The sequence below is a fragment of the Halichoerus grypus genome, chromosome 15 (assembly GCF_964656455.1).
Source record: "Halichoerus grypus chromosome 15, mHalGry1.hap1.1, whole genome shotgun sequence".
Lineage (NCBI taxonomy): Eukaryota > Metazoa > Chordata > Mammalia > Carnivora > Phocidae > Halichoerus > Halichoerus grypus.
This window is the reverse complement of record NC_135726.1, coordinates 45,071,864-45,099,605: the sequence shown is the minus strand read 5'-3', so window position 1 is coordinate 45,099,605 and position 27,742 is coordinate 45,071,864. Positions and strand designations below refer to the sequence as shown.

Below are 27,742 nucleotides of genomic sequence, written 5' to 3'. Positions count from 1 at the left end.
GAGGGGCAGTGTCTGGGACCTTGGATGGTGTGGGCCCTGGGGTCAGATGTATGGTCCCTGAGTGGGGTTAGAATCCAGGACTCTTGGGTCAGGGTTCTATCTGGAAGCCCCTTAGGTAGGATGAATGGGGTGAGCCTAGGTTCAGCTAACTGGCCGGCTCGGGAGGAAGGAGTTAAATGGTACTGCTGTCACCTGAGCTGGGCATCAGGTTACCTGTGTCCAGGTTCTGCTTGTTAGAAGGTAGAGCTGAGCCTGCTCCTGGGCCTCTGGCTGCCCAGGAGCCAGGGAAAGGGCTCTCACTGGGGATCCTCACTGACTCTATCCCCAGGCTCCCAGCTATGGCCCTGCCCCCACCTCCGGGCCCTAGACTCCCCTCAGAGCCCCTCAACCACCCCCCTGGAGCCCCTAGGGAACTGGACATTGCTGGATGTACCATCTGCCCTGCATCTGGAGGGGAGAGAATCAGGTAGGGGCTGGGGCTTTTGAAACTTGGGTCCCAAAAGGGTGGGGGCAGTAGCGGGGGCATTTTGAGGGTGAGAGGTACTGTGGCTATGATCACCTAGGGACGTGGCAGAGGGAGCTGCGGACAGGGGTGAGGTAGGGTGGATAATGGGCATCTAGGCACCCAGAGGCCTGTCGATGCTTCATACCTCCCAGACCGGACCAGGCCCAGAAACTGGGGCAAGACGCCTTGGACCCTCCCCAACACTTCCAGGGTGGGTTGAGGGGCACTGAGCCTGCTGCTGGTCCCCTCAGATTGCCAACACCCTCTTCCAGTGAGGACCCAGCTGGGGGCAAACCCTGTGAGGTAAGCTGAGGTGATCCAGGCCCCTTGTGGCAGCCCCCACTTCCTCTCCCCCAGATTCTGGGGATGAGATGATGATTCTGGAAAAGCGTTGGGTATCTGTGGGGGGGGGAGGGGGGCGGGGGATGCTCTAGAAAATGACTTACCAATCACAATAGAAGATTTTCATTGTTTTACCAACTGGGAGAGAATTATTTCATCATTGACTCTGGTACAGTCCCATTCCTTGTGGGGATATCCAGCTCCATCACCCCTCCCTGTCCAGGCCCCCAGGCCCCATATGTCCATGTTTCTAGGAGCCTTGAAAACCTGGAGGCTTTGAACTAGAGGTCTTCAGGCCTGGTTCCCCCGGGAAGGACTCCAGGTGGGAGCCACCCTGGTGCAGACCCAGAGCTGGACGCTGTGACAGGAGGAGCAGCAGAGGGGTGGCCCTCCGGCCCTAACTCAGTCCCCTGTATTCCCCAGCACCTCAGCTCCGGCCAGGAGGTATTGGAGGCTGAGCAGGACAGCCTAGCCCTATGCCTGTTGGGGCTGGGCCTCCGGCTGCAGGACCAAGAGCAAGGCCTGGGGCCCTGGGCATCAGCCCAGAGCAGGATGGGCCAGCTGCAGGTGGGCAGCGGGAGGCCAAGATGTGGGAGGGCGAGCAGGGCCTCAGGAGTGGGTGCCAGCTTCCTGGGGTGGGAAATGGGTTTATTCCACGTGCCAGGTGTCTGGGTAGGAAAGACAAGAAGGGATGTAACTCCAGGTCCCAGACCTCTGGTGCTCCTGGGTGTGGGGGTACGGGTGGGGGATGGCGGGTGGTGTCTGACCTTGTATCCCCAGGCCCTCCAGGCAGACCTGCGTGGGGCAGCTGAGCGTGTGGATGCCCTGCTGGCGTTCGGTGAGGGGCTGGCACAGCGGAGTGGGCCGCGGGCCCAGGCATCGCTGGAGCAGGTCCTGAGGGCCCTCAGAGCCCACCGAGGCAGCATCTTTCGGCGACTGTGGTGGCTGGAGGCCCAGCTGGTCAGCTCTAGCCTGGTATGGCCCACCCTGGCAGGCCCCACCCCAGGTACCAATTCCACACCCCCCATGACTCTGTCCTCTGACCAGGTATTTGAGGAGGCCAGCCGACTGGATCAGGACTTGGAAGTCGAGGGGGACTTGGACGGGCCAGGACCTGGTGGGGTCTGGGGGCCCTGGGCACCCAGTAGCTACCCCACTCCCGCAGAGTTGGAGTGGGACCCGGCAGGGGATGTTGGAGGCCTCAGGCCCTTGGGGCAAAAGACAGCCTGGACACCAGGAGCTCCCTGTGAGCTGTGTGGCCACAGAGGCCCCCAGGGCAGGGGACAAGGCCTTGAGGTGAGAGCAGGTGGGGGATACCCCCTCCCCCACAGGCACCCTTGGGACACCTCTGTGTGTCTCTTATTAGGGTACTTCTTGGTGGCTCTGTCTCTCCCTCAATCTCTCTCAGTGTCTCTTTCTCTCTTGCTGTCTCAATGTTGTCCTCCCTCCCTCCCTCCCTCCCCCCCTGCCTCTCTTGGTCTCTGTGTCTTCTGTTTTCCCTCTTGTGGTCTCTATCTGCACTTCCCCATTGCCCCCGCTCTCCCTCACTCTCCCCTCTGCAGCCACGTTAGCCTCCTTGTTCTTCATTCCAAAGTCACTCATATTTCAAAGCCCCCAGACTCATGCCCCTTCATCTCCTCACTTCATTCCAGTCTCTCCCCAAATGTCACAAAAAAATTTTTTAACTGAGTTTTATGCCCAACGTGGGTCTTGAACTCACAACCCTGAGATCAAGAGTCACATGCTCTACCAACCAAGCCAGCCAGGCGCCCCTCCCAAATGTCACCTCTTCAGAGAGGCCTGCCCTGACTTCCAAACATGATCACTCCTTAACCTCTTAATTTCCTAACAGTACTTACCACATCTTGTCATTGTACATTTATTTATGTGTAGTCTCTCTCTGCTGGAATATAAGCTCTGTGGACGCTAGGACTTTGCCTGTGTATATAGATTCTAGAACAATGCCTGGCATGTAATAGACACTCATTAAATATTTGTTGAATGAATGAATAAGTAATGTCTCTTTTCTCTTGGTTTCTTCGGCTCTGCCCCCTCTTTTTCTCTCTCCCTGAGATCTTTTTCTTCCCCCAGAATCTCATCTCTGTGACAAGCCCGTCTTGGCCCTTGCCCAACTTTGTGTCTGTCCCTAGTTCTCCAAGGACCCCACACCTCTCTTTCCCCACAGGACATGCTCATGTCGGGCTTCAACCACCGGAAACACTTGGCAGGTCACCAAAGATGTTCCCTGCTCCAGAAGTCTCAGGTGAGCAGGTCCTCAGCCAGGGCTATCACTCGGGTATCTTGATGGCAAGTGACAGAAACCTAGCCCAAATTGAATTACACAAAAGAAAGGGATGCTATTTTTTCATGTAAGTGAAAAGTCCAGGTGCTGCTGAAAAGATCTCAGGTGCTATCAGGGCTCAGTCCTTCCCTCTCTCGGGCTCTTCTTCTCCAAGGTGGTTTCCTTCTCAGCAAATGGCGGCCCCAGCAGCTAAACACTCACGTCCCACTGGTTCACCCACCCAAGGAGAAGCAGAGCGCCACCGACCTACTGGCAGCAAAGTCCCAGGGCTGACTCCCACTTGGCCAGCTTGGGTCATGACCTACACCCTGAACCAATCACGGTGGCCAAGCTGATGGAGTGCTCTCGTTGGCCAGATCGGGCTCACATGCCCAGTCATGGAAGTGGGGAGAGCCCGAAGGTCTGAGGGTGGGGAGGCAGGATGCCCTCCACCCCCTGCACACATCGAGCCACCGTTATCAGGAAAAGGAAGATTGGATGGAGGGCAGGCACAGATATCCACCCCGCTTGGAGATATTCCAAGCCCATGTGGGTTGGGTCCTGAGGGTTCAGGGAGCGCCAGGAAAGGAGGAAAAATAAACTCAGCCCTGTAGGTCTGTCGTAGTAAGGAAGAGTCCAGACTAAGTGTTACTTCCATCCGTTCTGCTGCTGGCTGCTGTCTCCCCTTAGGACAAGAAGCAAGCATCTCCCAATCTCCAGGACTTGATGTTGGAGGTAGACCCCGGGTGAGATGCCTGGGAGATGGGTCTGGGGTGTGGGGGGAGCAGGGCATGATCATGGTGGCAGTGCACCACGCACTTAACACTGCATTTCCCTTCACAGAGCCCCTCCTCCTGCATCCGGGCACTCCCTGACCTTCCTCCTCCTCCTCCTCTTCCTTCTCCTGGTGGGTGCCATGTTGCTCCTGCCACCTTCAGGGGGCTCCTGCTGCTGTCCTGCCCGACTGACCAGGACACCTTACCTGGTGCTCAGCTATGTCAATGGTCCCCCCCCAATCTGAGTATGTAGCCCAGACATATGTAATAAACGGTCACTGTCAAATGATGTGTCTTAGTCCGTGTGGTCTACTGTAATAAAGTCACAGACTGGGTGGCTTATAAACAATAGAAGTTTGTTTCTCACAGTTCTGGAGGCTGGGAAGTCCAAGATCAAGGTGCCAGCAGATTGGGTATCTGATGAGGGCTGCTTCCTGCTTCACAGATGGTTGCCTTCTCGCTGTCTCCTTACATGACAGAAGGGGCAGGGAGCTTTCATACGGTCTCTAAATCCCTTCCATGAGGGCTCCACCATCATGACCTAATCCCTCCCTAAAAGCGTCACCTCCTAATATTATCACATTGGGGGTTAGGATTTCAGCATATGAATTTTGAGGGGGCACATTCAGACCATAGCAGAATGTGCGAAGATACTGGGTGTCTGAGTTCAGAATTTGGAATATAGCTCTGATGTCTGGACGGCCCCCTCCACAGATCCCTTTGCTTTGAGTGTACAACACAGAACGAAATCACCCCATCTTGGATCGGGGTCCCCCAGCCCCTGAGACAAAGATTCAAGCACAAGTAGTTTATTGGGGAGGTGACCCCCTAAGCAGACTGATTAGGGGCGTGGGGGAAGTGAGCCAGGGAAGGCAGTTGATGAGCTGGTTGCTGGGCATCTGGGGCTCCATCCCACTAGGGTCCTCTGGGAGAGTCTATGGAACACACTCAAAGTGGTTCCACCCAAAGGGTGAAGAAGTTGTGGCATTTATGTACCAGCTTCTGTGTCTCATTGGTTAGGGACTGTTCCTGGAGATGCCAACTCCCCAGCACATCCCGCCTCTCCTGCCTGTCCAGGCTCCACAGGCAGAGAGGCACAGGTGCTTGCCCCAGGAAGCTCGAAGTGTGTGCGGGAAGGATGCAGGTGACGTGAGCCAGCTGCCGACACCTGCTACAGCCCCTGTCCGGCATCCATACAGGTGCTCTGTTCAAATATTCTACATGGGGGGGGGGGCGCCTGGGTGGCTCAGTTGGTTGAGCATCTGCCTTCAGCTCGCGTCATGGTCTCAGGGTCCTGGGATCGAGCCCCGCATTGTGCTTCCTGCTCCACGGGGAGCCTGCTTCTCCCTCTCCCTCTACCTGCTGCTCCCCCGGCTTCTCTCTCTCTCTCCGTCAAATGAATAAATAAAATCTTAAAAAATTCTACATGGCGGACTCCCAGACTGGGCCATCCCTGGTGTAAGACTATGAAATCCCACTTTCCCGGGGTCTTGACGACACCAAGCTGAATTGCGAGGGCTTGGTCCCGGAGTCCAGTCCTCAGCCTCAGGTGTCTGAGCTCATCCTCTCCTCGGAGTTTATGCAGTCAGGACAAGAGGAACAGGACCAGACTCAAGAACAGAGGCAGGAGCCCTGTGCCAGGCTCCTGGATGTGCACTAAACACACATCCCTTCTTTAATGCTCACAACCACCCAATGGTGTGTCCCCACTTAATAGAACATGAAACTGAGGCTCTTGGGGGAAGAGAGGAAGCCTCTAGCTCAAGGCCACACAGGGAGCAAGTAGCTGAAGCCCAATCCCCACTGATGTAAGCAGAAATGGGAACTAATTTGTGGGTAACTGAAAAGTTCAGGCCGCAAGTACCGTTGGGTCGAGGGGCACACATGGTATTTCCATCTCTCAGTTCTTTCCACTGGTTTGGCTTCCCTAGTGGTAGCCAGAGTGCCCCTCAAAGCCTCCAAGCACACATCGCACCAATTTAGCAGCCAATAGGACTTCACTCTTCCCTTACAGCTCCAACCAGAGTCCCAAAGCTGGCTCCCCTGGCCAGTGTCACCTGCTCCCCTGGCAGCTGCAGTCAGCCCTCCTAAACCATGTGTACTGAAAGTGGGGGGGAGCGGGTCTCCAAAGAAAACTGGGGGGCTGTCACCAGAAGGTGGAATGGACACCGAGGGAGGGAGGCAGGAAGCAGCAGATTCCAAGAGACTCCAGGTTCAGGGAAAAACCAGAACGCAAACCAGGGTCTGTCTTGTTTCCACACCAAGTCTCTGTCCCCAAACAAGGAAGAGCCAGGTCTCCCTAGACTCACCACACACAGTGTGGGCAGAGTCTTGGTAATACTGACCCAACTGACTGGGTAATGGAACAAGTCTGTGCCATTCATTTATTCATTCACTCAAAACTGAGTGTCTGCTTTGAGTCAGTCAGTTCCTGGTCAAAGAGCAGGACTACGACAGTGAACAAGACAGGTGAAAATCCTTGTCCCCCTGGGGCCAACATTCTAATGGAGGCAATCAACAGTCAATAAAAGGACTAGGTAAAATATGTAAAGGTCAGATGGTGATTAAGTGTTAAGGAGAAAACTAAAGTAGGCAAAGGGAAAGGGGATACAATTTAATTAGGGCAGTTGAGGAAGGCCTCAGGGAGACAATTATGTCATTATGTTGTAATTATGTGATTAGGGTAAATTGTAGTGAGGAAACAAGCCACAGGACTCCTAGAGCAGTGCTGTCCCAGACAGATATAATGTGAGGCACAAATATAATTTTATTATAACTTTTTAAAGGAGATAGAAGTTTTCTGAATACACCACAATGGAGCAGTGAGCAGGACAGCAAAGGAGAGACTCTGCTAAGAGGCGGTGGTAAGGGGCTATAGTTACAGGGTGGAGTGAGAAAATATGGGAATGTATGGAATTTCCCCCTTTTTGGTAATTGTGCCTGCTTGAGGTAGCCCATTGGTCAGTGAGGGCCTATGATTATTTCCAGGTGGGTCGCTTAATGAGCCTTTTTGCATTCAGCTTGGTGGCCGATGTGGGCCCTGTTGCCTTGCTCAACTTTCCATCGCTCAAGGCTGTTGCCTAAAAGTGGCCTCTACATACCACCCTCCCCCACCCCGGGGCCCCCAGCCCCCAGATCTGGCATTTGCGTGGAGGGCCCATCTCCATGGGGCACCTGGGTGGCTCAGTCAGTTAAGCATCTGCCTTTGGCTCAGGTCATGATCTCAGGGTCCTGGGATCGAGCCCCGCATAGGGCTCCCAGCGTCTCCCGCTCCCTCTCCCTTTGCCCTTCCCCTCCTGCTTGCGCTCGCTCGCTCAAATAAATAAATAAAATCTTTAAAAAAAATAACTTTTCTAGTAAACAGTAGAAACAGGTAAAATTAATTTTAATAATTTTTACTCTATTTAACCCTGTATACCCAAAATATTATCACTTCAATATATAATCAATCTAAAAATGTGATATTTTACAATTCTTTTTTCTTACTAAGTCTTTGAAATCTTGTGTGTATTTTATTTTATTTTTTTAAAGATTTATTTATTTGAAAGAGAGTATGAGCGGGAGGGGCAGGAGGAGAGGGAGAAAGAATCTCAAGTGGACTCCATGCTGAGCATGGAGCCCGACACAGCCTCAATCTCACGACCCTGAGATCATGACCTGAGCTGAAACCATGAGTCGGACGCTTAACCAACTGAGCCACCCAGGCACCCCTGGTGTGTATTTTATACTTTAGAGCACATCTCAATTCAGACACTTTTCAACAGATAAAATGAAATGTAATCCAACCAAAACAACAAAGTTGTGTTTAATGGAAAAAAACATTTTACACTGCTTGTTTTAAAATTTAAATTACTGGGGCGCCTGGGTGGCTCAGTCGTTAAGCGTCTGCCTTCGGCTCAGGTCATGGTCCCAGGGTCCTGGGATCAAGCCCCACATCGGGCTCCATGCTCAGCAGGAAGCCTGCTTCTCCCTCTCCCACTCCCCCTGCTTGCGTTCCCTCTCTCGCTGTGTCTCTCTCTGTCAAATAAATAAATAAAATCTTTAAAAAATTTTTAAATTACTTAAAATTTATAAAATTTTGGGGGCTCCTGGGTGGCTCAGTCAGTTGAGCACCCGCCTCTCGGTTTCGGCTCAGGTCATGATCTTGGGGTTGTGGGATCGACCCCAGGTTGGGCTCTGTGCTCAGCGCAGAGTCTGCTTCAGATTCTCTCTCCCTGTCTCTCCCGCTCACTCTCTCTCTCAAATCTTTAAAAAAATTTATAAAAATTTTTTTAATTCCTCAGTCCCAAATCGTATTTTTTAAAAGTTTATTTAAGTAATCTCTACACCAGACATGGGGCTTGAACTCATGACCCCAAGATCAAGAGTCGCATCTTCCAACTGAGCCAGCCAGGTGGCCCTCAGTCACATTTCAAATCGTCAAATCTCAGGTTGCTCCCTGTTATATTGGACAGTGCAGACCTGGAGGAAGAGTGTTCCAGGTAGAGGGAAAAAGTGCAAAGGCCCCGGAGGTAGAAGTGTGCCTGGCAAGGGGGAAGGCCAATGTAGTTGGAGCATGAGTGGTAGAGGGAGAAAGTAGAAGGAGGTGAGGTGAGAGAGGTGATGGGCCAGATCAGATGAGGCCTTGTGGACCACAGTGAGGACTTCTGAGTTAGGCTGGGGACCAACAGAATTTGTTTTGTTTTCCCAACTTCAATTCGGATACTTTGAGAACTTGTACAAAAGAAGGGACAGCATTACAAGTCTTCGTGGACTCATCACCAGCTCCAGTCATTATCAGTTCAGAGCCACTCCTGTTTAATCCTCCCAGGCACCCACTCCCCTCTCCTAGATTACTCTGAAGCCAATCCTAGACATCATATCCTTTTACTCATGAGCAATTCATGGAACATCTCCAGATCAGGATTGCTTTAAAATCAAATCACACTACTTTTATGCTGTCAAGAAAATCCTAGTCATTCCTCCACATCATTCATATCCAGGATTGTCCAATGCTGTCTGAGGGAGGGAGCTGAGCAAGAGTGGTGGTAACATGGAGCACCTGGCTGGCTCAGTCGGTAGAGCATGTGACTCTTGATTTGGGGGTTGTAAGTTTGAGCCCCACGTTGGGTGTAGAGATTACTTAAAAATAAAATCTTAAAAAAAAAGAAAAAAAGAGTGGTGTAACTTGTTGGTGTGGCTAGTGGTTCCTCATCAGGTACTCTGAGTTTCCCAGACGTCCCCAAGGCCCCACTAGATCACCTCATGCACCTGGTCACTGGCTTGGCCCCTTGGGACAGCTGTTCAGGGCAGGAAGCTGGCTGTCTCCTGGAAACCCTCTTCTTCAGCTCCAAGTGGACCCAAGTAGGCAAGAGGGTCATGGAGTTGGGGCACCATTTGGTGCCACACCGCATATTTAATCCATTGTATCCTAACAGCCATATGAGGGAGGCCCTATTATGATGCCCATTTCACAGATAAGGATATTGAGGAACAAAGAGGTTAAATCACAGGCCCATGATCATATAATTAGTAAATGTTGGAGTTAGGATCTGAAACCAGGCACTGCAGTTCCCGAGTCCACGCTCTTACTTACCAATGACCTACAGCCTCCTCCCTCGTATCAGGCACTCCCCTCCCTCATTCTCTCTACCACACAATCTCTCTTCATCTGTAATACCTGGATGGAATGTCTCCCCTCCTGACCCAGGTCACCCAGCCCCAGTGGGAAGTTGCTCACTGCCTACAGCCCTGCCAGAAACTCCCATCCTGGAGCTTCTTAGCACTCAAATTCTTGGAGCCAGGAGTGAGCAAGAGGGAGAGGTGAGTGCTACGGGGCCATTAGCCACTTTCAAGACTTTGGCTTTTATTGAGCTGGAGTCAGGCCAGGATTAACAGAAACACCCTGATGAAAACAAAACAAAACAAAACTGAGGCTGAAGAGAGATGAGCAAGCCGAGACAACTGAAGTAGAAGCCATGTGTGCAAGCCACACAGCCTGAGCTCTGGGGCAATCCAGGCCCCAGCTGGAATCCTGCATTTCTCCCCTTTGTCCCCTCCAGACCTTTGCCCACACTGGTCCTCCCGCTTAGAAGCCTAACTCTACCATCTGGGAAACTCCTTATAATTCTTCAAATATCAACTCCACTTTATAACTCTTTGTGCACCTGTGTCCCCCATGGGGATTAGAGCAGAGTCATGTTTCTCTTCTGTCTATCCTCTCTTTGGTCAGAAGTCTGAGTTCCTTTCCTAAGGCTCTCCTCCTCTTCCCAACAGCATTTGCTAAGAATTCATCTGCTTTCCACTTATGTAACCGACGTGGGCGCAAACAGAATTCAGTGCTGCAAAATGCAGTACCCCAGAGAATGTCTAGGGAAGATCAACCCAGGAATACGGGAGGAGGTATGCCTGGGCCTTGCGGACAAAAATCCTCGCTTGTAGCTGAGGCTGGACTCTTTAGCCATGTTTGAGGTCCCCAGTACTGCCTCGGGGTTACCACCCAGGCCGCCTCAGCTCCACCATTTTCTCTCCTACCTCACTACCTTCTATGAAGGAGTCAACTAGGGTTTCTTTGGGGTCAAATCGGGGTGGGTCCCGAGGATCTGCCCAGGAGCAAGAACTAGGCTGCTTTCAACCAATCTGCTAGTCTAGAGGACTCCAGCATGGAAGAGACAGCTCTTCTCTATCCCTCCCAGAGGGTCACTTCTTGGTGTGAGGGCGCTTTCAAAAATCCCCAAACATGTGAAATCTTTAAGACCACCAAAAGGGAAGCAATCACATCCCCGATTTTATTCCTTTTGTTCAACAGTCCTGGGAAAAGGGCGCAGGAGTCAGGGTTCCCCCTTAGAATTATCAAGTATAGGTCTTGAGGGGTCTTTACTTGATCAGATGGGGTAAGATAACCCAGCCCCTTCTTCCCAGGTCCTAGTATGCCGCAACTAATGGGAAGAAAGTTTTCCAAAGGGGGGTTCGGGGCTTCTCACCATCCATCAGGGTATCTTCCCAAACTTCTCTGCAAAAAGTCTGCTCTTCTCAGAGTTAAATACAAGAGAGGGGAGCCCAGGGTCAAGAGAAGGGTGTCTCTTCTGTCCGACGGCGGGCGTCCTGGCTCCCCAACCTTTCCGGTCAATAGCTCTCAGCTGGTCACAGTTCAGCCAGCCAGCAACCAAGCCGCCCCAACCCTCATGGGGAGAGTAGACCCGTCATCATGGATTGGGCAAGTTCGGGCATCTCTCAGCATCCATCATAGGGGTCTCTAGGACTCCACGTCGCTTGGAGGGCTCTCCGATTCCCCCAATCCAGACAGCTGGTCTTCTCAGGACATGTCTTCTCAAGACACCTCACCCTCCATGAGGCGGGTTCCCCGGTTTCCCCACGCAGTCAGGCGGGCCCTCGGTTCCCCTGTGCTACCGGGTGAGCTCCTCGGCCCGTCATCGCCCATCGGGAAGGGTCTCTGGTGACTCCATGATGCCGAGGGGATTCCTCGGACAAGCACCATTGTCAGGCTGGGTCCCTGGAGCCCCCGCGCCGCTGGACTCCTCGGCTGGATCCCGCGGGCGCACGAAGGCACCCATGGCGGTGGCGTGGCCGGAGCGTAGCAGCTGCAGCTGGCGCCGCCCGCGGCGGTACAGGTACTCGATACGCAGCACGTCGGAGCGTGGCAAGCAGGCGTGCTGCCGGAACTCGGCCCGCACCCGCGCCTCGGCGCCCGGCTTCCCGCGCCCGGCGCGCAGCAGCTCGCGGTACAAGCTCAAAACTTGCCTCTGCAGCCGGCTAGGCCGGCTCATGGTAGCAGCCGGGCCGCCGGCGCTCGCGGGCAATGCCCCGCGAACAGTGGCGCCGCGGCACCTTTGGGAGAAGCGGCTGTGCGGGCCAACGGACACTTCCGGCCCGCGCACTCCCGGCCCGCGCACTCCCAAACTTCCGCCTCCTGCTTTGTTGTCCCATTGGCCGTCGATGCAGTTACGTCACAATGTTGCGGCTCAGGGGCGGAGCTGCTGGTTCACAGGAGGCCTGCACCACAAGGAATCTGTGTCCTTGAGAGGTTACTGCGGGTCTGGGAACACGGAGGAGGAGGGGGGGCCCAGGCGCTCCCACTCAGATTTTTGAGTCTGAAGGGGACAGGATCCCAACCTAACTCTTGGGGTCCTGGGAGACGGGGGAACTAGAGGTTGGGACCTTTGGGTTTTTTTTTTTTAATTTTTTTTATTTGACAGAGAAAGAGACAGCGAGAGAGGGAACACAAGCAGGGGGAGTGGGAGAGGGAGAAGCAGGCCTCCCGCTGAGCAGGGAGCCCGATGCGGGTCTCGATCCCAGGACCCTGGGATCACGACCTGAGCTGAAGGCAGACGCTCAACGACTGAGCCACCCAGGCGCCCCAGGTTGGGACCTTTGTGTCTCCCGGGGCGCAGGGGCATTGGGAAGAAGATAGAGGCACAAGCAGGTTTGGTCAGAAGTTATTTATTAAAACAATCTCGGGTAGGTCCGTGGGTTCCCATCCCCAGGGCAGGTGTGCGTCGGGAGGTCCCAGCCATGGGGACACACAGAGGGACGGCGTCAGGCGGTGAAGTGTTGTGTCACGGCTGGCATGACAAGCTTCTCCGTGCTGCGGGAAGACAGTCAGAGACGGGGTGTGAGCTCCAAGTGCCCAAAGGCAGCCTGGGGCTCAGGGAGTTGCGTTGATCGCGCCCTCTGCCGATGTGAGTCAAGTACCGCGGCAGGAGAAGGGAAGGTCCTCACCAGTTGCTGAAGCCCCGAGCTCGGCACGCCTGGAACACGTCGGTTAGGCTGGCACCCCGGAGTCCTCCTGGGAGTATCAGGTCGTCGGCTGCAATTCCATTATAGTCTCCGCAGGCTGCTCGGAGGCGTCCTCGGAGCGCGGGGGAGGCCCGTAGGGCCACGGCCCCCTCGGGCCCCACCAGCACCCGCAGCGTGGAGGACCGCTCGATGACAACCCGGGAGCCCTCCGCCCAGCGTGCGACCACGCCCCTGCACACTTGGGCGGGGAGCCGCGCGGGTTGTCCGTTCACCTGCAGATTGGGGAGGCGGGCCGGGGAGGAGATTAGGGTTTGAATCCCAACGTGGGCTCAGAAGCCACTGTGAATCCTGCTGCGTGTCTCTATCAGAAACGCATATGCCGGTCCTCGCTAGAGGAATAAGGTCTGGGATTTGCTTTAAAATCCTCCAGCACGAACAAAGCAAAAAGAGTGGGAGGAAAAGTTGAAAGCAAGAATGGCAAAATATTTGTAACTGTAACAGGGTTTCATAACACCACTCTCTTCTCTTGTGATGCTTGAAATTTTTCGTAATAAACTCTTTCCTAAAAGGGAGCTTTAGAGAACAAAAAGCCTTTGGAACCTGTCGCATCTCTCTCACCTGTGTCTTCATAATCTAATAACTGTTTACACACACTCTGTGCCAGGCACTAGTCCAAGTGCTCTAATATTTGGTTATTTATAAGATAATGTATGACAGTATATTGCAGTATATGATGCAATTGATATTTTTATATATTGTCACCTAACTTGTTTTATGTCATTAATGATATTAAAGTATTTAAGTGATATTAAATCCTCACTAACACTCTGACAAGGTAGATCAGTACTGTAGGCCTATGTGCCTCTTGCCTTTTCCTGATTAGGAAACTGAGGCCCAGAGGGCGCCTGGGTGACTCAGTTGGTTGAGTGACTGCCTTTGGCTCAGGTCATGATCCTGGAGTCCCAGGATCAAGGCTCACTGCTCAGCAGGGAGTCTGCTTCTCCCCCAGACCCTCCCCCCTCTCATGCTCTCTCTCTCTCAAATAAATAAATAAAATCTGAAAGAAAGAGAAAAAGAGAAAGAAAGAAAGGAAGAAAGAAAGAAAGAAAGAAAGAAAAAGAAGGAAAGAAGGAAAGAAAGAAAGAAAAGAAAAAGAAAGAAAGAAGAAAGAAAGAAAGAAAAAAGAAAAGAAAAGAAAAAGAAAGAAAGAAAGAAAGAAGGAAGGAAAAAACTGAGGCCCAGCAGTGAGCCTGCTTCTCCCTCGGACCCTCCCCCCCCTCATGCTCTCTCTCTCAAATAAATAAAATCAGAAAGAAAGAAAGGGAGGGAAGGAAGGAAGGGAGGGAGCAGGGAAGGAAGGAAGGAAAGGAAGGAAGGAAGGAAGGAAGGAAGGAAGGAAGGAAGGAAGGAAGGAACTGAGGCCCAGAGAAGTAACATAGCTTGCCCAGGTTCACATAGCTGGTAAGTGGCAGAGCCAGTTTTGAACCAAAGGGGTCCGATTTCAGGACCTGTGTTCTTAACCATTCTGCTATATGTACTGTCTCTCCATTAATAATATAAAAGCGGTTGCAAGAGCAATCACAGCTTTAAAAAAAAGTTTTTTTAAGTTTATTTACTTTTAAGTAATCTCTACACCCAACGTGGGGCTCGAACTCATGACCCCAAGATCAAGAGTTTCAAGCTCTTCTGACTGAGCCTGCCAGGTGCCCCAAAGAGCAGTCACAGCTTCTACTTACTGAGCCCTTAGTATATGCCACGCACTTTGCAGGAATCCTCACAGCTACCCTAGGTGGTGAGTACTATTCTTTTTTTTTTTTTTTAAGATTTTATTTATTTATTTGACAGAGAGACACAGCGAGAGAGGGAACACAAGCAGGGGGAATGGGAGAGGGAGAAGCAGGCTTCCTGCCGAGCAGGGAGCCCGATGTGGGACTCAATCCCAGCACCCTGGGATCATGACCCGAGCCGAAGGCAGACGTTTAGCAACTGAGCCACCCAGGCGCCCCGGTGAGTACTATTCTTATCACCACTTTTTGTGGTAGAGCAAACTGAGGTATAGAGAGGTTGAGTCACTTACTTGCCCATAGTTACATTAGAAGTTTAGGAGACACACAGTCAGGGTCCCTTGACCCTTTAACCAAAGGCTCTGGCTTAGCTTATCTGCCGGCTTGTGGCAGATACCCCAACTGTTCTCTTGCTGGACCGTCCACCCACTCTTACAATTAGTCTCCACCGCACAGCTGTATTCTGTTTCTCAGCATGGGGTTTCAGGCTTGTTTTCCTCTTATAAATACTATCCAGTCTGCCTGCCCAGATTCCAATTCTGCTGCTCCCCTGCTTCCATGTTCCTTAGGAGAGGCAGGTGCCCTCTACCCTGGCATCTCTCTCTGCTGGATTTCCAACCTCTCTTTGTCTGGCTTCTTCCCATCAGCACGTGAACATCCCTGAGTGCCTCCCATCATAAAATCCTAAATGTAAATCAGTTCTAACATACCCTTGCCCTCTGCCTCTTCCTGGCTTAGCTCTATTCTCATCTGTTTGACAAGGGGAGTTTGCAACTTGTCAAGAGAGGTGTCTATTCCTGCTAGTCCTCAAACCTGCAATCCAGGAGCTGCCCCCCTGTTGTGATTCCTTTTTTTTTTTTAAGATTTTATTTATTTATTCATTAGAGACAGAGAGAGAGGCAGAGATAGAGGGAGAAGCAGGCTCCCCAGGAGCCTGATGTGGGACTCGATCCCAGGACCCTGGGATCATGACCTGAGCCGAAGGCAGATGCTTAACTGACTGAGCTACCCAGGCGTCCCCCTACTGTGATTTCTTTTTTTATTATTAAAATATTTTATTTATTTGAGACAGCAAGCGAGCACGAGCTTGGTGAGCGGCAGAGGGAGAAGCAGACTCCACGCTGAGCAGGGAGCCCGACACGGAACTCGATCCCAGGACCCCGGGATCATGACCTGAGCCGAAGGCAGCAGCTTAACCGACTGAGCCACCCAGGCGCCCTCCCTGCTGTGATTTCTTAAGTCGCTAACAACCTTCTTGGCCCTAAGTCCACGGACATTTACTGGGCTATTTTAAACTCAATAGTTGATTTTTGCCACTACTCCCCAAATATGGTCCCTCCTTTTCCCTGGTGGCCTTGTTCTGCAACACTCCTCCCTGCTCTCTTCCCCAGCCTAAGATCAGGTCCCAGCTCATCTGTCACCTTCTCCAGAAAGTCTTCACTGGTCTCCTAAACTGAGGGTACCTCCTCTGGGCTTCCACTGTTTCCCCATTCCAGCCCTGATCACTCTGCCTGGGCTCCTCCCCATTAGAGCTCTGATCACTCAGTCAGTAGTTCCCAGGAGTTCAGCAGGACCTGAGTCAAGGTGGAGTCAGTGGGTCCTGAGAAGTCCAAGGTGAAGTTTATGTGGGGTCTAATGGGTCATGGGACATCAGGACAAGGACATTTAGCCAATGAAGGTCAATGTGCGATCAGGGTGATGGGACAGTCCTATGTTAGAAGGCTACGGAAGGCCAATGAGGGATCAAAAGGCCCCAGGGATCAGTTCCAGGTTATGAAAGAGTCTTGGCTAGAATTGAGGAAGTCCCTTACCCATATTTCCTGATTGGTTCCCACAGCTGCACAGCCATCCCTGAAGCCGATGATCACTCGTGGTTTGTGAGCAGTGCAGCCGGGACAGGGCAGGAAGTCAACAATGACATGGAACCAGTCAGGATCCTCAGGCCTGGAACCCACCAATGTGGCTAGCTCATAGGCACAGGACGTAACAGGCATGGGTGTGAGCCCACTGAAGCCATCAAAGGTGATGAAGAGGCCCCCTGGCTCTAGGCGGCATGTAGCACCCTCCCCAGCCTCACAGCACCGCACACCCCCATCCAGGATGCAGCCTGTGCCCTGTGGGCAGGAAAAGGGCTGGCACTGGAGGCCTTGACCACGCAAGCACATACAGCGTTCCTGGCAGCCAGGTAGGACCAGTGCCTCCCCAACCTGCAGAGACAGACAGACTCAAAATTGGATTTAAAAAACCATTATGAATATCAACAAAGCATATGTGTAAAACATATATCACGAAGGACTAAGTTCCCTCATATATAAAGAGTTCCTAGAAATCAAAAAAAGACCAATGAGTCAGCATAAAAACATGGGCAGAGGCTATTGAGAAAGTTAATAGAAAAGGAAATACAAATGTTTCTTAGGCATTTGAAAAAATGCTCAACCTCCTAATAAGACAAATACAAGTTAAAAATCCATTGAGCTATTTTTTTTCTCTATGAGATGGGCAAAAATAAAAAAGTTTGATGAGTTTCTCCAGTTGTCTCTCCAAATATCTATAAACGATATTTTTTGAATTAGGATCTAATCAAGCTTTGCGTACTGCATTTGACTATTGTGGTCTTTTAGTCTCTTTTAATCCCGGACAACCCTCCTGCTTTTCATTGGTGTGTGAAAAGCCTTAAGAGCTCTCTGCAAATTCTGATGTGGGGCTAGCGTCAGTGCTGGTGTGGAGTGGACAAGCAATGGCCAAGGTATCAGCTCTTATGCCCTGTTCCTCCCGGTGTCGGCATCTCTTCATTTCCAGGGTGGTCTGGGGTTTAAACATTCATGTTTTTTCCTATCCAGTGGCCCCTAATCTCCAAGACAACTATGTCAGCCTTCCTGGGGGTCCTTTCTTTATTTCTGAATGGACTCCCAAGAGCTGCAAAACCTTGAAGGGAGCGCTTTGCCTGCTGAGGGTCCATCCACGGTCTTTTGGGAACAGCCTTCCACTTTCTTTGGGGAACTGGCCCCACTCTCAGTCTGTGGGGTTTCCTAGGTGGTATACCTACGCTCTGGCTTCAGCTCTAGGCACATGCCCCAGGCCTGGCCAGTCAGAGACAAATCAGAGTACCCCATCTCCCGGCTTCTGTGACTGGCTTAGGGATAGGCAAATGACCTACACTGGGATAAGAGGAGTCAGCACTGGGACTTCTGCTGTAACTATTGAGAGAGAAGCCTGTCTCTCCACTGAGATGGCTAAATGTACATCATAAGCTTGGAGCAGGAGGAGACAGCCGTGCCCTACATACAGATGCGGTTGGAGAATGAGGCTAGGCATGTCTTCAAATATCCATTCTCCATTTCTTCCCCAGAATTAGTACTTATAGCTGCATTCAGGACCACCCAGCGCAAGATATGTCTTCCAGCCTCCTCTGCAGCCAGATGGGGCCCTTCCGTGAAGTTCTGGCCAATGGGATGTGAACAGAAGTGGTATGTCCTACTTCTGGGTTATGCCCTCAAAGAGACGAGGCCTGACCTCCCTGTCCCCTCTTTTTTCCTGGCCAACTTGCATGAATGTAGATGTGGTCAGGAGCAGATGATTGCAATACTACAGGGGAGGCAGAACCACATGATAGAAGGAGTTTGTGTCCCTGACTTGAAGGAACCAAACTGGTTATTCTTGGACTGTTCATGACAGAGAAATAAGCTTCTATTGAGTTTAAGTCACTGCAATTTTGAGCCTCTGTTGTAGTATTTGGACCTAGAGCCTACTTCATATAGAAGCCAACATAGAAAAAGGAAAAGGCAGGAGTGAAAGAAAGAAACTTGAGTCCTAGTGACATCATTTGAGCCCCTGAATCCAGCCATGCCTGAAGGCCTCAAATTTAAACAATTAAAGGTAGATATATCCTTGTTGTATTTAAGATACTTGGCATCATTTTCTGTCATTTACAACTGCAAATGCTGACTGATACAGTGTGGTCCAGGGAACATCTTATGACGAGATATGGGAAACTCTGCACCCACCCGCCCATGCCTAGGGACCTCTCTTACAGGGATGTAGCGTCCACTGTGAAAGCAGCCGCAGTGGTCCTGAGACACACAGTCTGTGCCATCAAAAATGAGTCCAGGGTCACACTGGCAGCCCTCATAGCATTGGGTAGAACAGTGTGCAGGGCTGGTAGGCTGGACACAGCCCCCATCACAGGTCCGTGCGCAGATGCTGTAGCGGCTTCGGGGTGGACAAGCCATGGCTGCAGGTGGATGGCAAAGGCCCGTGCTTAGGATGCAAGTTTCCCTCTCCAATCCTGTTGCCTCCTGCTCTGGTCAGGCTAGCTTCCCACCTTCACACCTTTGCAATTACAGTTCTCTTTCCCTTGGATGCCCTCCCCCCCTACACTCTACTTAGCCAATTCCATCTATGTCCAGGCTTCTCTGATCCCCATCAGGAGGGGCTCTTCCTGCTGCCTGCAACCTGCCCCAGATACATTCCAGACCCAGCCAGAGCACTCACGGCAAAGCTTGGGGCCCCTCCAGAGCTTCACAGGGATGCCAGCTTCCTGACAGGCTGCAGTAAAGGCAGTGAGGGCATCACAGAGACCAAGGTGCTGGCCACGGGTATGACATATGTCTTGCAGGCATATCCTGAGGAAAGGCTTGGGGCTGATATGGCCCAGGCAGCGGCCAAAGGGACCATCTGGTGCCTGTAGAAGTCTACACAGTTCGGAAGCATTGACGATCTGGGCAAGTTGCGTGGGGCAGCTGATGCTAAAGTCAAGATTGGGCTGGGGCAGCGGGCAGGGGTTAGTGACCAGGCCTTTGGGCCAGGATCTTTTGTCTAGAGGCAGGTCAAGGGGGCCAACTTTGCCACCAAAGGCCCCACAGATCCCCACCAGCTGGCCGTGGAAGGTGGAAGGCACAGTTAGGCGCACCTGGCTGCCCCAGTCATACATGAGATGTAGCCCACAGGCCGTGTGCACCACCACATGGCGGCCCTCCAACGTGGCCCAGGCCCTGCCCTCTGCCAATACCCAGGGCAGCCGGCAGTGCTCACCATCCACCTGTGGAGGAGGAAAGGGGTCAGGATTGGGGCTATGAAGGCTGAGCCTGCTTCCACGCCATTTCCCTGAACTTTGCACTTTGCGTTCCCTCTGCCTGGTTTGCCCCTTCCCAGATGTCCACATGGACCCCTCCCTCACCTCCTTCAGATCTTTTTTTTTTTTTTTTTTTTTAAAGATTTTATTTATTTATTCATGAGAGACAGAGACATAGGCAGAGGGAGAAGCAGGCTCCCCGCGGAGCAGGGAGCCCGATGCGGGACTCGATCCCAGGACCCCGGGATCATGACCCGAGCCGAAGGCAGACGCTTAACCGACTGAGCCACCCAGGCGTCCCCACCTCCTTCAGATCTTGACTCAAATGTTACTTTCTCGGTGGGGTCTTCCTCATCACCTTATTTAAATGCTAAACCTCGGGGCGCCTGGGTGGCTCAGATGGTTAAGCGTCTGCCTTCAGCTCAGGTCATGATCCCAGGGTCCTGGGATCGAGCCCCACATTGGGCTCCTGGCTCAGCGGGGAGCCTGCTCCTCCCTCTCCCTCTGCCCCCTGCTCGTGCTTTCTCTATCTGTGTCTCAAATGAATAAATAAAATCTTAAAAAAAAAAATAAATGCTAAACCTCTTTACTCTGTTCTTACACTCTCTCTCTTCCTTGTTTTATTTTTCTTCATAGTTCTTATACCCATCATCAGATGTACTACTTATTTTACTTATTTATTTACTTATCATCTGTTTCCCTGGAGGTATGTGAGCTCTCCCAGGACTTGCTCCCCATCAAATCCTCCAGGGCTTTCCTGGACCACAGGGAGACTCTCCATACAATTTACTGAAATAAGCCTGAATGACTGATTTTCTCCAATCCCGGGTAGGAGGTGATAATGCATACCTAACAGCTATGCTTTAGTGAGCCATTACTGTGTTCCAGGCAATGCTTTTCTACCTTGTCACATACTTGCACCATCTCGTAAGCCTTGAGGGACAGAGATGCCCCCTTTTTTTTTATACACGGTGGGGGAAACTGAGGCGCTTCCAGGAGGGAGAGGGCGGGGCGTGGGCGCAGTCCAGTGGACGCATACCGTGATGACGCCGACAAGGGTGCGGTCTAGCTGCAGGTGGTGCCCGGAGAGGTTGAGGTGCAGGCTGAGCAGCCCGGCCCCGTCGCGCGCCACGTCTAGGCTGAAGGGACAGGGCCCCCGGCTCGCAGTGCGGGCCAGCACGTGCAGGCAGCGTTCAGAAGGGGAGGGCGCCGGCGGCGGCAGCGTGAGCACGCGGCCATCGAAGGCGAGCACGTGCGCGCGCCCGGCGAGGGCGCAGCTGCCTCGGCCTTCGGGCAGACACCGGCGCTCGCCTCCGCGCAGGCCGCACACCCGCCCGCGCCGGCACGGCCGCGGCGCGCACGTCACCGCGCCGCCGGGGCCGCAGCGGCAGCGGCGCGCGCAGCGGGGCCCGGGGTACCACACGGCGCCCAGAGCTCGGTAGCGGCCGGCGCGGAAGCAGCCGCACTTGGCCTCCGGCACGCAGGCGGCGCCGCTAAGCACGAAGCCCGCGTCGCACACGCAGCCCTCACAGCAGCGGCTGCCGCTGGCGCCGCGGCCGGAGCAGCTCTCTCCGCCCGCGCACGTGGCTGGGCAGCACGGGCCGCACAGCTCGTAGTGCGAGTGCGGCGGACACCGCCAGGCTGGGGAGAGGCGCGGCGGTGGGAGGGTCAGAGCGAGGGGAGAGAGATGGGGAGACGCGGGGAAGACATAGCGAGGGACAGAGAAAGGGGTAAGCCGGTTGAGAGGAACAGACCGTTAGACGGAGACGGAGGATGGGGGGCCGGGGCGGGGGGCGTGGAGAGCAACACCGCGGGGAGAGAGAACGAGGAACAGAATGGGAACGCGAGGTAGAGACAGTGAGGCACAGCGAAGCACCGGAGAGACAGAGAGACAGTGACAATGAGACAGGCACAAAAGACAGGAAGATCTCGTTAATTAAACTGCTGCCCCTCCAGGTCTAACTCCTCTGCAAGTCCCACCCTTCTGCGCCTAGCTCCACCCACCCAGGCCTGAACTTCCCCATTGGTCCTCTCGCGTCCGGCCCCTGGTGTCCCAAATCCTAGCTCTTCCGAGCTTCACCCGCTATCTCTGCCAACCCCCGGGCACTCACGACAGAAGTCAGGCGTCCTCCAGGGCCGCAGGTGCACGCCCAGAGCCTGACAGGCGACAGTGAAGGCGGCCAGGGCTCGGCAGACGATGTGATGAGCGCCGTAGTGGCGACACACGTCGTCCAGGCAGTTGTCCATGAAAGGGAGCGGGTCCAGCGCGGCGTAGCATGGCCCGAAGGGGCCCTCGGCCGCCGCCAGCAGCCCGCAGTACGCGTCTCCAGCGAATTGAGGGCGCTTGGTCACTGGGCACGGGCTGGGACAGAGGGACCCGCAGAATGGGCCACAGCCCGGCACTTCTGCCACCTTCCAGGTGTCGGGCACCGGCACGGTGGAGCTGCTCGGGCCGTGCTGGCCACAGAGTCCGCACAGGTAGGGTCCATAGGGCCCCGGCAGCGTTACACGTGCCAGGCTGTCCCAATCGTAGGTCAGGGAGAGGCCGAAGTCCGTGTCTACGCAGAGTTGGCGGCCTTGGTAGTAGGCACGGAGGCAGTGGCCGTGAAAGAAAGGCAGCGATTCCAGAATTCCATCCACCTACAGGGAGGGCATGCAGGTGGCAAGAACAGCGGGAGAAGGATGTAGGAGATTTCAGTAGAAATTCTTGGAAATGTCAATAAAAGATCAGAGAAGGATCAAGGGGAACATTGGTTAATAGGGGTAGTCATTAGGAATCATAAGGAGATCCAATGGACCATCAGTGGAGGCTAACTGGAGGGTAAGTAAAGGATTCCATGGGGCAGGGGGTTCAATGGTAGAGTGATTAGATAAGAGTTCATGAGGGGTCCGTGGGAGATCAACGAAGGGTAAAAAGAATAAATAGGGAGTCAGTAGGGAGGAGTCAGTAAGGGATCAATGGGAGGATCAAGAAGAGGGATAATGGCGATGTGGACAGACAAATATAAGGGGTATGAGGATCAAGAGAATGCTTAAGGTGGCTTTGGGTGGCAATGGGGAGGCTCAGCTGGTGGGTAAAAGGGGGTGGAGTCAATGAATTTTAATGGGACAGTCTAAGGAAGGCTCAATGGGTGAGACTAAGAATCAAAGACAGGCACAATTGGGATAATAAAAAGCCCTGAAAATTCAATGGCGATAGGAAGCTCAATGGGAAGATCCATAGACATGTAAATGGTATCAATGGTCCAGTCGGTGGATTACTAGGAAGGTTAACTGATAGCTCAGTACATATCTATGGTGTTTGGGGTGAGATCAAGAGGACAGTAAATAGGGTTAATGGGCAAGTCAACATAACAGTAGTAGGATCAGTTGGGGAGGGGCAATGAATGGGTTCATGGGATATTCGATGGGGGAGAAAGGGAAGGTCAATGGGAAGATCAAGGCTGAGTCTATGGTTAAAGGGGAGTCAACTAAGGACTCAGTGGAGGGTTAATGGGAAGGTGATAGGAGACTCAAGGGTAATAGGAGTCTCAAATAGAGAGTCTGTGGGAAGGGGTCAACAGGCAAGTCAATGGGCCACTAAGAAATTGGAGGACATCTTTGAGGACCAGTGAGAGAGTCAATAAAGGGGGCATCAGTAGGAAAAGAGGGGTCACTACAGGTTACCTGTGGGTAGTGGGGATGGTAAGAGATAATAGGCTGATCTGGAGCCTTTGAAAACTCACCCGGATGCGGTTGAGATCTTTTGGACTCATGTCCAGCCTCAGGCCACAGGCTAAGAGGGTCAGGGCCTTGGTCCAGCCACGTGGCCGCAGCAGTGGGGTCAAATCCAGGCTGAAGTGCTGAAGGTTGGCAGGGGCTGTGCCACAGAGACCAGCCAGGCGGTAGACACAGGAGCCAGGGAATTCATAGTGGGTTCCTCCAAATGTGTGCAAGTGGAAGTCTCCAGTGGCCATGCAGACCAGTGACTTCTCCAGGACAGTGGGACTGGGTGGGGACTGGGCTAACAGGCATTGGTACCAGCCACCTGTGGAGGCCTTGCAGTGACCATGGCACTTGTCAGGCCAACACTGGGGAAGCTTGCTCCCCGGGGCACCAAGGGTCGGGCAGTGGCATTGCTGAGTACAGTTGTCTCTCCAGAAAGTCCGGCCTTGGTGCAGGAAGCAGGAGCAGTGGTCACGGGGCACACATCGGCCCCCTAGCAGCAGGTAGCCAGGTAGGCACTGGCAGGCCGGAGCACAGGGGTGGCTACAGTGATCCGGGGCAGCGGGCTTGGCACATGTGGCTGGGCACGCGGAGCCACATGGAACAAAACGGGAGTTTTCTGGGCACTGGGGACTGGGGCTGGGGAGCAGGGGTGGGAAAGGTGAGGAAACCAGTGGCGGGGCCACAGAGCTCGGGGCAGGGGCCAAGGTGGCTGTGGGGGAGAGAGAGAAGATCAGGCACATATGAGTCCCAGGAGTCTGGGTCACCAGTCCTCTCCTTCCCAGGACTTAGGAGTCATGCCCCAATCTCTGACCCCTCAGACCACAGCCCCGGGCACCTTGCAATCGACAGCCTAGGACTCCATCTGTGATGCCACAGACCTCCTCCGTAGGGCAGCTGAAGGGCACACAGGCCACGCCCTCCCCTAGCTGGCAGGTACAGGAGGAGGAGCAATTCTGGATGAGGACAGTCTGGCCAGGCTGTGGAGGAGGGGAGGGAGGGTGAAGAGGGAGGTAGCATTGAAGGGAGGGTGCAGCCAGAGGTTCTGAGATGAGACCCATACAAGGAAGTGCATGGACATCCGAGGCAAAGTGGGAGGACCCAAGTGAAGCTCTGACAAGGACCCGAGGGGATGCTCACAGGGAAGTACTGGCCATCGTGGAAGCAAGGACAGTGGTCCGCGGGGACGCAGTCACGCCCGGCTGGGAAGAATCCATCCTCACACTCACAGCCCTCAGCGCAGGGAGTGGGGAGCCGCACCACTTCCTGAACACCCGGACAGGCCGCAGGGCAGGGGTTCGCACACAGACTGTAGTGGCTGTTGGGGGGGCACCGCATGGCTGTGGAGAGGGGACTTGTCAGACGCAGGCAAGCCAGGGGCCTACCCTCCGCTGACCCAGCACCCTCAGATTGCAGACCTCCCCCTCGGATTAACCTCAACAGCAGTAACAACCAGCAGAGACTGAGCAGTGTCTGCATGCTATGCGGGGTGCTGGCTACTTGAATGCATCCCAGATAGGACTAACACGGCTTCCCTGCTCTTTGTCTTTTCTGGGGTTTTCCCTCCCAATCCCAGCCCCAGCTGAAGGGGTTGACTATTACTTGAACCACCAAGTGACCCCACCTTTTATCCTGCTTATTTGGGTCCACTGGGAACCTGTCAGTGGATTCTAGTGGTGGATGTCTTTTCTTGCCCTCTCTACCCTTCTAACAATAATACCCCCACTTGCTTTTTGACAACTACCCATCCTTACTTTCAACATGTGGACTGAGGTGATTTCACATCCAGGTTCCAGGGATGTGTACAGAACCCAGAGCTGGCTAATCAGATTATTCTTCCCTCCTCTGGATCACAATAACTGGACAGGCAAAACCTGTGGGTGGTGGACCCTGGGACTTTTGCTGGGGCCACTGGGAAAAGGGTGTTACATTTTTGCAAAGGCTTTGAAGCTGATAGAATTGTCAGCCTGAAGTTGCCAAAGCCTTGCTGCTACCACCAGAGGAGAATCTGCTTGAGAATAAAGCTAGCACAGAGAGAGGATGGAAGGGACGAACAAGACGGAGAAGAAAAATTGACTTTTTTTTTTTAACTGCAATTGAAAAGTCTTAATCCCGCTAAGCCTGAGGATAGGAACACCCCCAGTCTCCGCAGTTATATATGCCTCAGATTGGTCTTTCTTCCTTCAGTTTGAGTTGGGACTCTGACATTGCCATTAGGAGTCCTGCTTGATATAGTGGCCGCATTGGGTATCCATGACCAGCTAGTTGGGCCAGGGCTGGGAAAATGACCATGACAGACAGAGGTGGAGGTGGCCATCAGTCTGTAAGTAAAGAGCAACCCATACAGATTTCCTCCAAGAACATTTGAACCTAGAGGCAGAAAGAGGTCAGGAGGAGATAGATACTGATACCACAATGATAAGTCAAGGTGGGGCCCAGAGTCCATGAGGATTATGGAAGATACATGTGGACAGAAATTGGAAGTTGATGAGAATTTGTTAAATGAACAAAATATTCAGGTGCCAGCTAATAAGTCATTTTCTAGGTGTGTGACTCTGGGCAAATTCCTTAACCATCTATGCCTTGGTTTCCCTCACCCATAAAATGTACTTGTCTGATGGGGCTGTTGGGAGAATTGAGAGCTTAGCACTGAGCATGTACACAGTAAGGTCAGCTGTTCTTTTCATGTTACTACTGGAACTATTTTTACATTATTGTTGGGAGTGAAACCATAAGGTGTCAGAGAGAGGATTCTGGAGCCAGGTGACAAGCCAGTTCTGCCCCCTGCTGGCTGTGAGATCTGGAAAATTCTCTGTGCCTCTGTCCCCGACTATAGGAGGCAGACAATTGTCCCTCTCTCCTAGAGCAGTTCACAGATGGAGTGAGCTGACTTAAAGCAGATAAAACAGGTTCTCAGACCCAGCCTTGTGTCCAGGTCTCCTGGAGGGCTTGTTAAAACAGGTTGCTGGGTGCCACTCCAGAGTTTCTGGTTCAGTAAGTCTGGGACAGGGCAAGAATTTGCATTGTAAACAAGCCCTGAATATTGCTGCTGCAGCTGCTGGTCCAGGGGGAACAATTTTAACACAGCACCTGATACTGAATGAGTGCTTTGTAAATGTTAGCTGAGGGATAAAATCAAATCTGTTTTCCCAACCATAGGGTGTGCAGGACTCTGTCCTGTTTGGTGCTGTATCATTAGCGTGGGCCCGACACATAGTAGGTCCTCAACTAACACCTGTGTTATGAATGAAGCCCAGACCGCGGTCTCCCGCCGCGGACCCCACCCGGCCGGAAAGCCCTCTGGCGGGGGACGTACGGCAAAAGCTGGGAGCCCTCCAGGGCCTCATATCCGCACCAGCCGTCTGGCAGGCAGCCACGTAGGCTTGCAGGAAGGCACAGAGCACTTTGCGGTTCCCGCGGGCGCGACCCATGTCGGCCACGCAGGCCTGGAAGAAGGGCTCGGGCGGCAGGAGTGCGTGGCAGGGTGCCAGCGGGCCGCTGGGCTCGCGCAGGAGGTCGCAAGAGCCACGCCACGCTGCGTCTGCGCCCGCGTCCTCGGCGGCCGGTGGACAGCCCGAACCCGGGCAGGGACGTGGCGCGGCGCAGGGCCCGGGCCTCGGCAGCTGCAGGTCATCCGACGCCTTGCCGTTGAAGTTGCCGCAGAGGCCGCGAGTGAGGCCGCGGTAGGCCGCAGGCAGCTCCACGCTCAGGTGGCCACCGAGCCCGAAAAGCAGGCGCGGGCCCCCTCGCACCGCGAGCACCACCGAGGCGCCCCGCGCGAAGGCGCGCACCCTGCCCCTGGTCAGCGCGAAGGGCAGGCAGCGCCGCACGCCGTCCACCTGCGGGCAGGGGTGGGGCAGCCTGGAGTGAGGGGGGAGGGCCGGGTCTGGGGAGAACTGGGAGGAGTCTGGGAGGAGGGGTGGTGCGGGCAGTGTGTGCAAGGAGGAAGAGAGGTGGTGTGCCAGAACGGGGGAAGAGTGGACAGGGACTGCCGGGGTCATAAGAGGGACAGGGGGTGAAGGAGAGGACTCAAGGGGTAGGGACATTCGGGGCAGTGCTTGGGAGTGGGTATTGTGGGAAGGTGTGTGGAGACCTGGAGAGGGGAAGTTGAGTGAGGGGGAGGGAGAATGGTGAGGCGGGCCTGGAGTTCAGGGAGAGAGGGGAAACTCCTTACTCAGGGACCGGAGATGGACCGGAGGGCATCCGTGGACCTGGGGGCTGGGAGGCAGCAGAGGACGGTAGAGCGGGGAAAGAGGAGGGAGGGGATGTGGGGACAGGAGGAGGAGAGAGGGGAGGGACCACTTTGGAGAGAAAAAGAGGGGGAGATCTCGAGAGGAAGGGCAGTGGAGAGGCAGGGGCACCAGAGAGGGGGTTGGGCCAGCAGGGAGCAGGGGTCAAGGAAGGCTGGGTGGGCTTCGTGGCGAAGAGGTGATGGTAGTCGTGGAGCAGGAGAGGGCACATGGAGACCCCGGTGGAGGAGGAAGAGAGGCCGAGATGAAGATTGGGGGTGGGGGAGATAGGCGGGGTGGGCGTGGGGGGTGA

General features: G+C 53.7%; 3 protein-coding genes across 6 annotated transcripts; 1 reads left to right on the top strand and 2 right to left on the bottom strand.

Moving 5' to 3' along the window:
• The first annotated feature begins 3 nt into the window (after positions 1–3).
• Positions 4–4,193, top strand: SYNE4 (spectrin repeat containing nuclear envelope family member 4). 4 transcript variants are annotated; one of them, XM_036067990.2, is made up of 8 exons: positions 4–466; positions 658–808; positions 1,271–1,414; positions 1,628–1,822; positions 1,895–2,135; positions 2,998–3,110; positions 3,819–3,874; positions 3,972–4,193. In XM_036067990.2, exons 1-8 carry the CDS (start codon positions 177–179, stop codon positions 4,147–4,149), a joined length of 1,368 nt encoding a protein of 455 aa, XP_035923883.2. In that variant the 5' UTR covers positions 4–176; the 3' UTR covers positions 4,150–4,193. The 4 variants fall into 4 exon arrangements, with proteins under 4 accessions (XP_035923883.2, XP_035923881.2, XP_077919741.1 ...); XM_036067988.2 differs by having other exon boundaries at positions 1,895–2,143; positions 3,033–3,110; XM_078063615.1 differs by lacking the exon at positions 1,895–2,135 and having other exon boundaries at positions 1,628–1,853; positions 3,033–3,110.
• A 6,439-nt stretch (positions 4,194–10,632) lies between these two features.
• Positions 10,633–11,785, bottom strand: SDHAF1 (succinate dehydrogenase complex assembly factor 1). Its single transcript, XM_036068009.2, has one exon. It carries the CDS (start codon positions 11,668–11,670, stop codon positions 11,314–11,316), a length of 357 nt encoding a protein of 118 aa, XP_035923902.1. The 5' UTR covers positions 11,671–11,785; the 3' UTR covers positions 10,633–11,313.
• A 542-nt stretch (positions 11,786–12,327) lies between these two features.
• LOC118520218 (IgGFc-binding protein-like) lies at positions 12,328–27,403 on the bottom strand. Its single transcript, XM_078063557.1, has 10 exons — positions 27,383–27,403; positions 26,517–27,039; positions 24,341–24,540; positions 24,039–24,180; positions 23,221–23,912; positions 21,607–22,135; positions 20,535–21,136; positions 16,236–16,631; positions 12,623–12,912; positions 12,328–12,488 (listed from the first exon to the last, which is right to left on the bottom strand). Exons 1-10 carry the CDS (start codon positions 27,401–27,403, stop codon positions 12,440–12,442), a joined length of 3,444 nt encoding a protein of 1,147 aa, XP_077919683.1. The 3' UTR covers positions 12,328–12,439.
• Between the last annotated feature and the right edge of the window lie 339 nt (positions 27,404–27,742).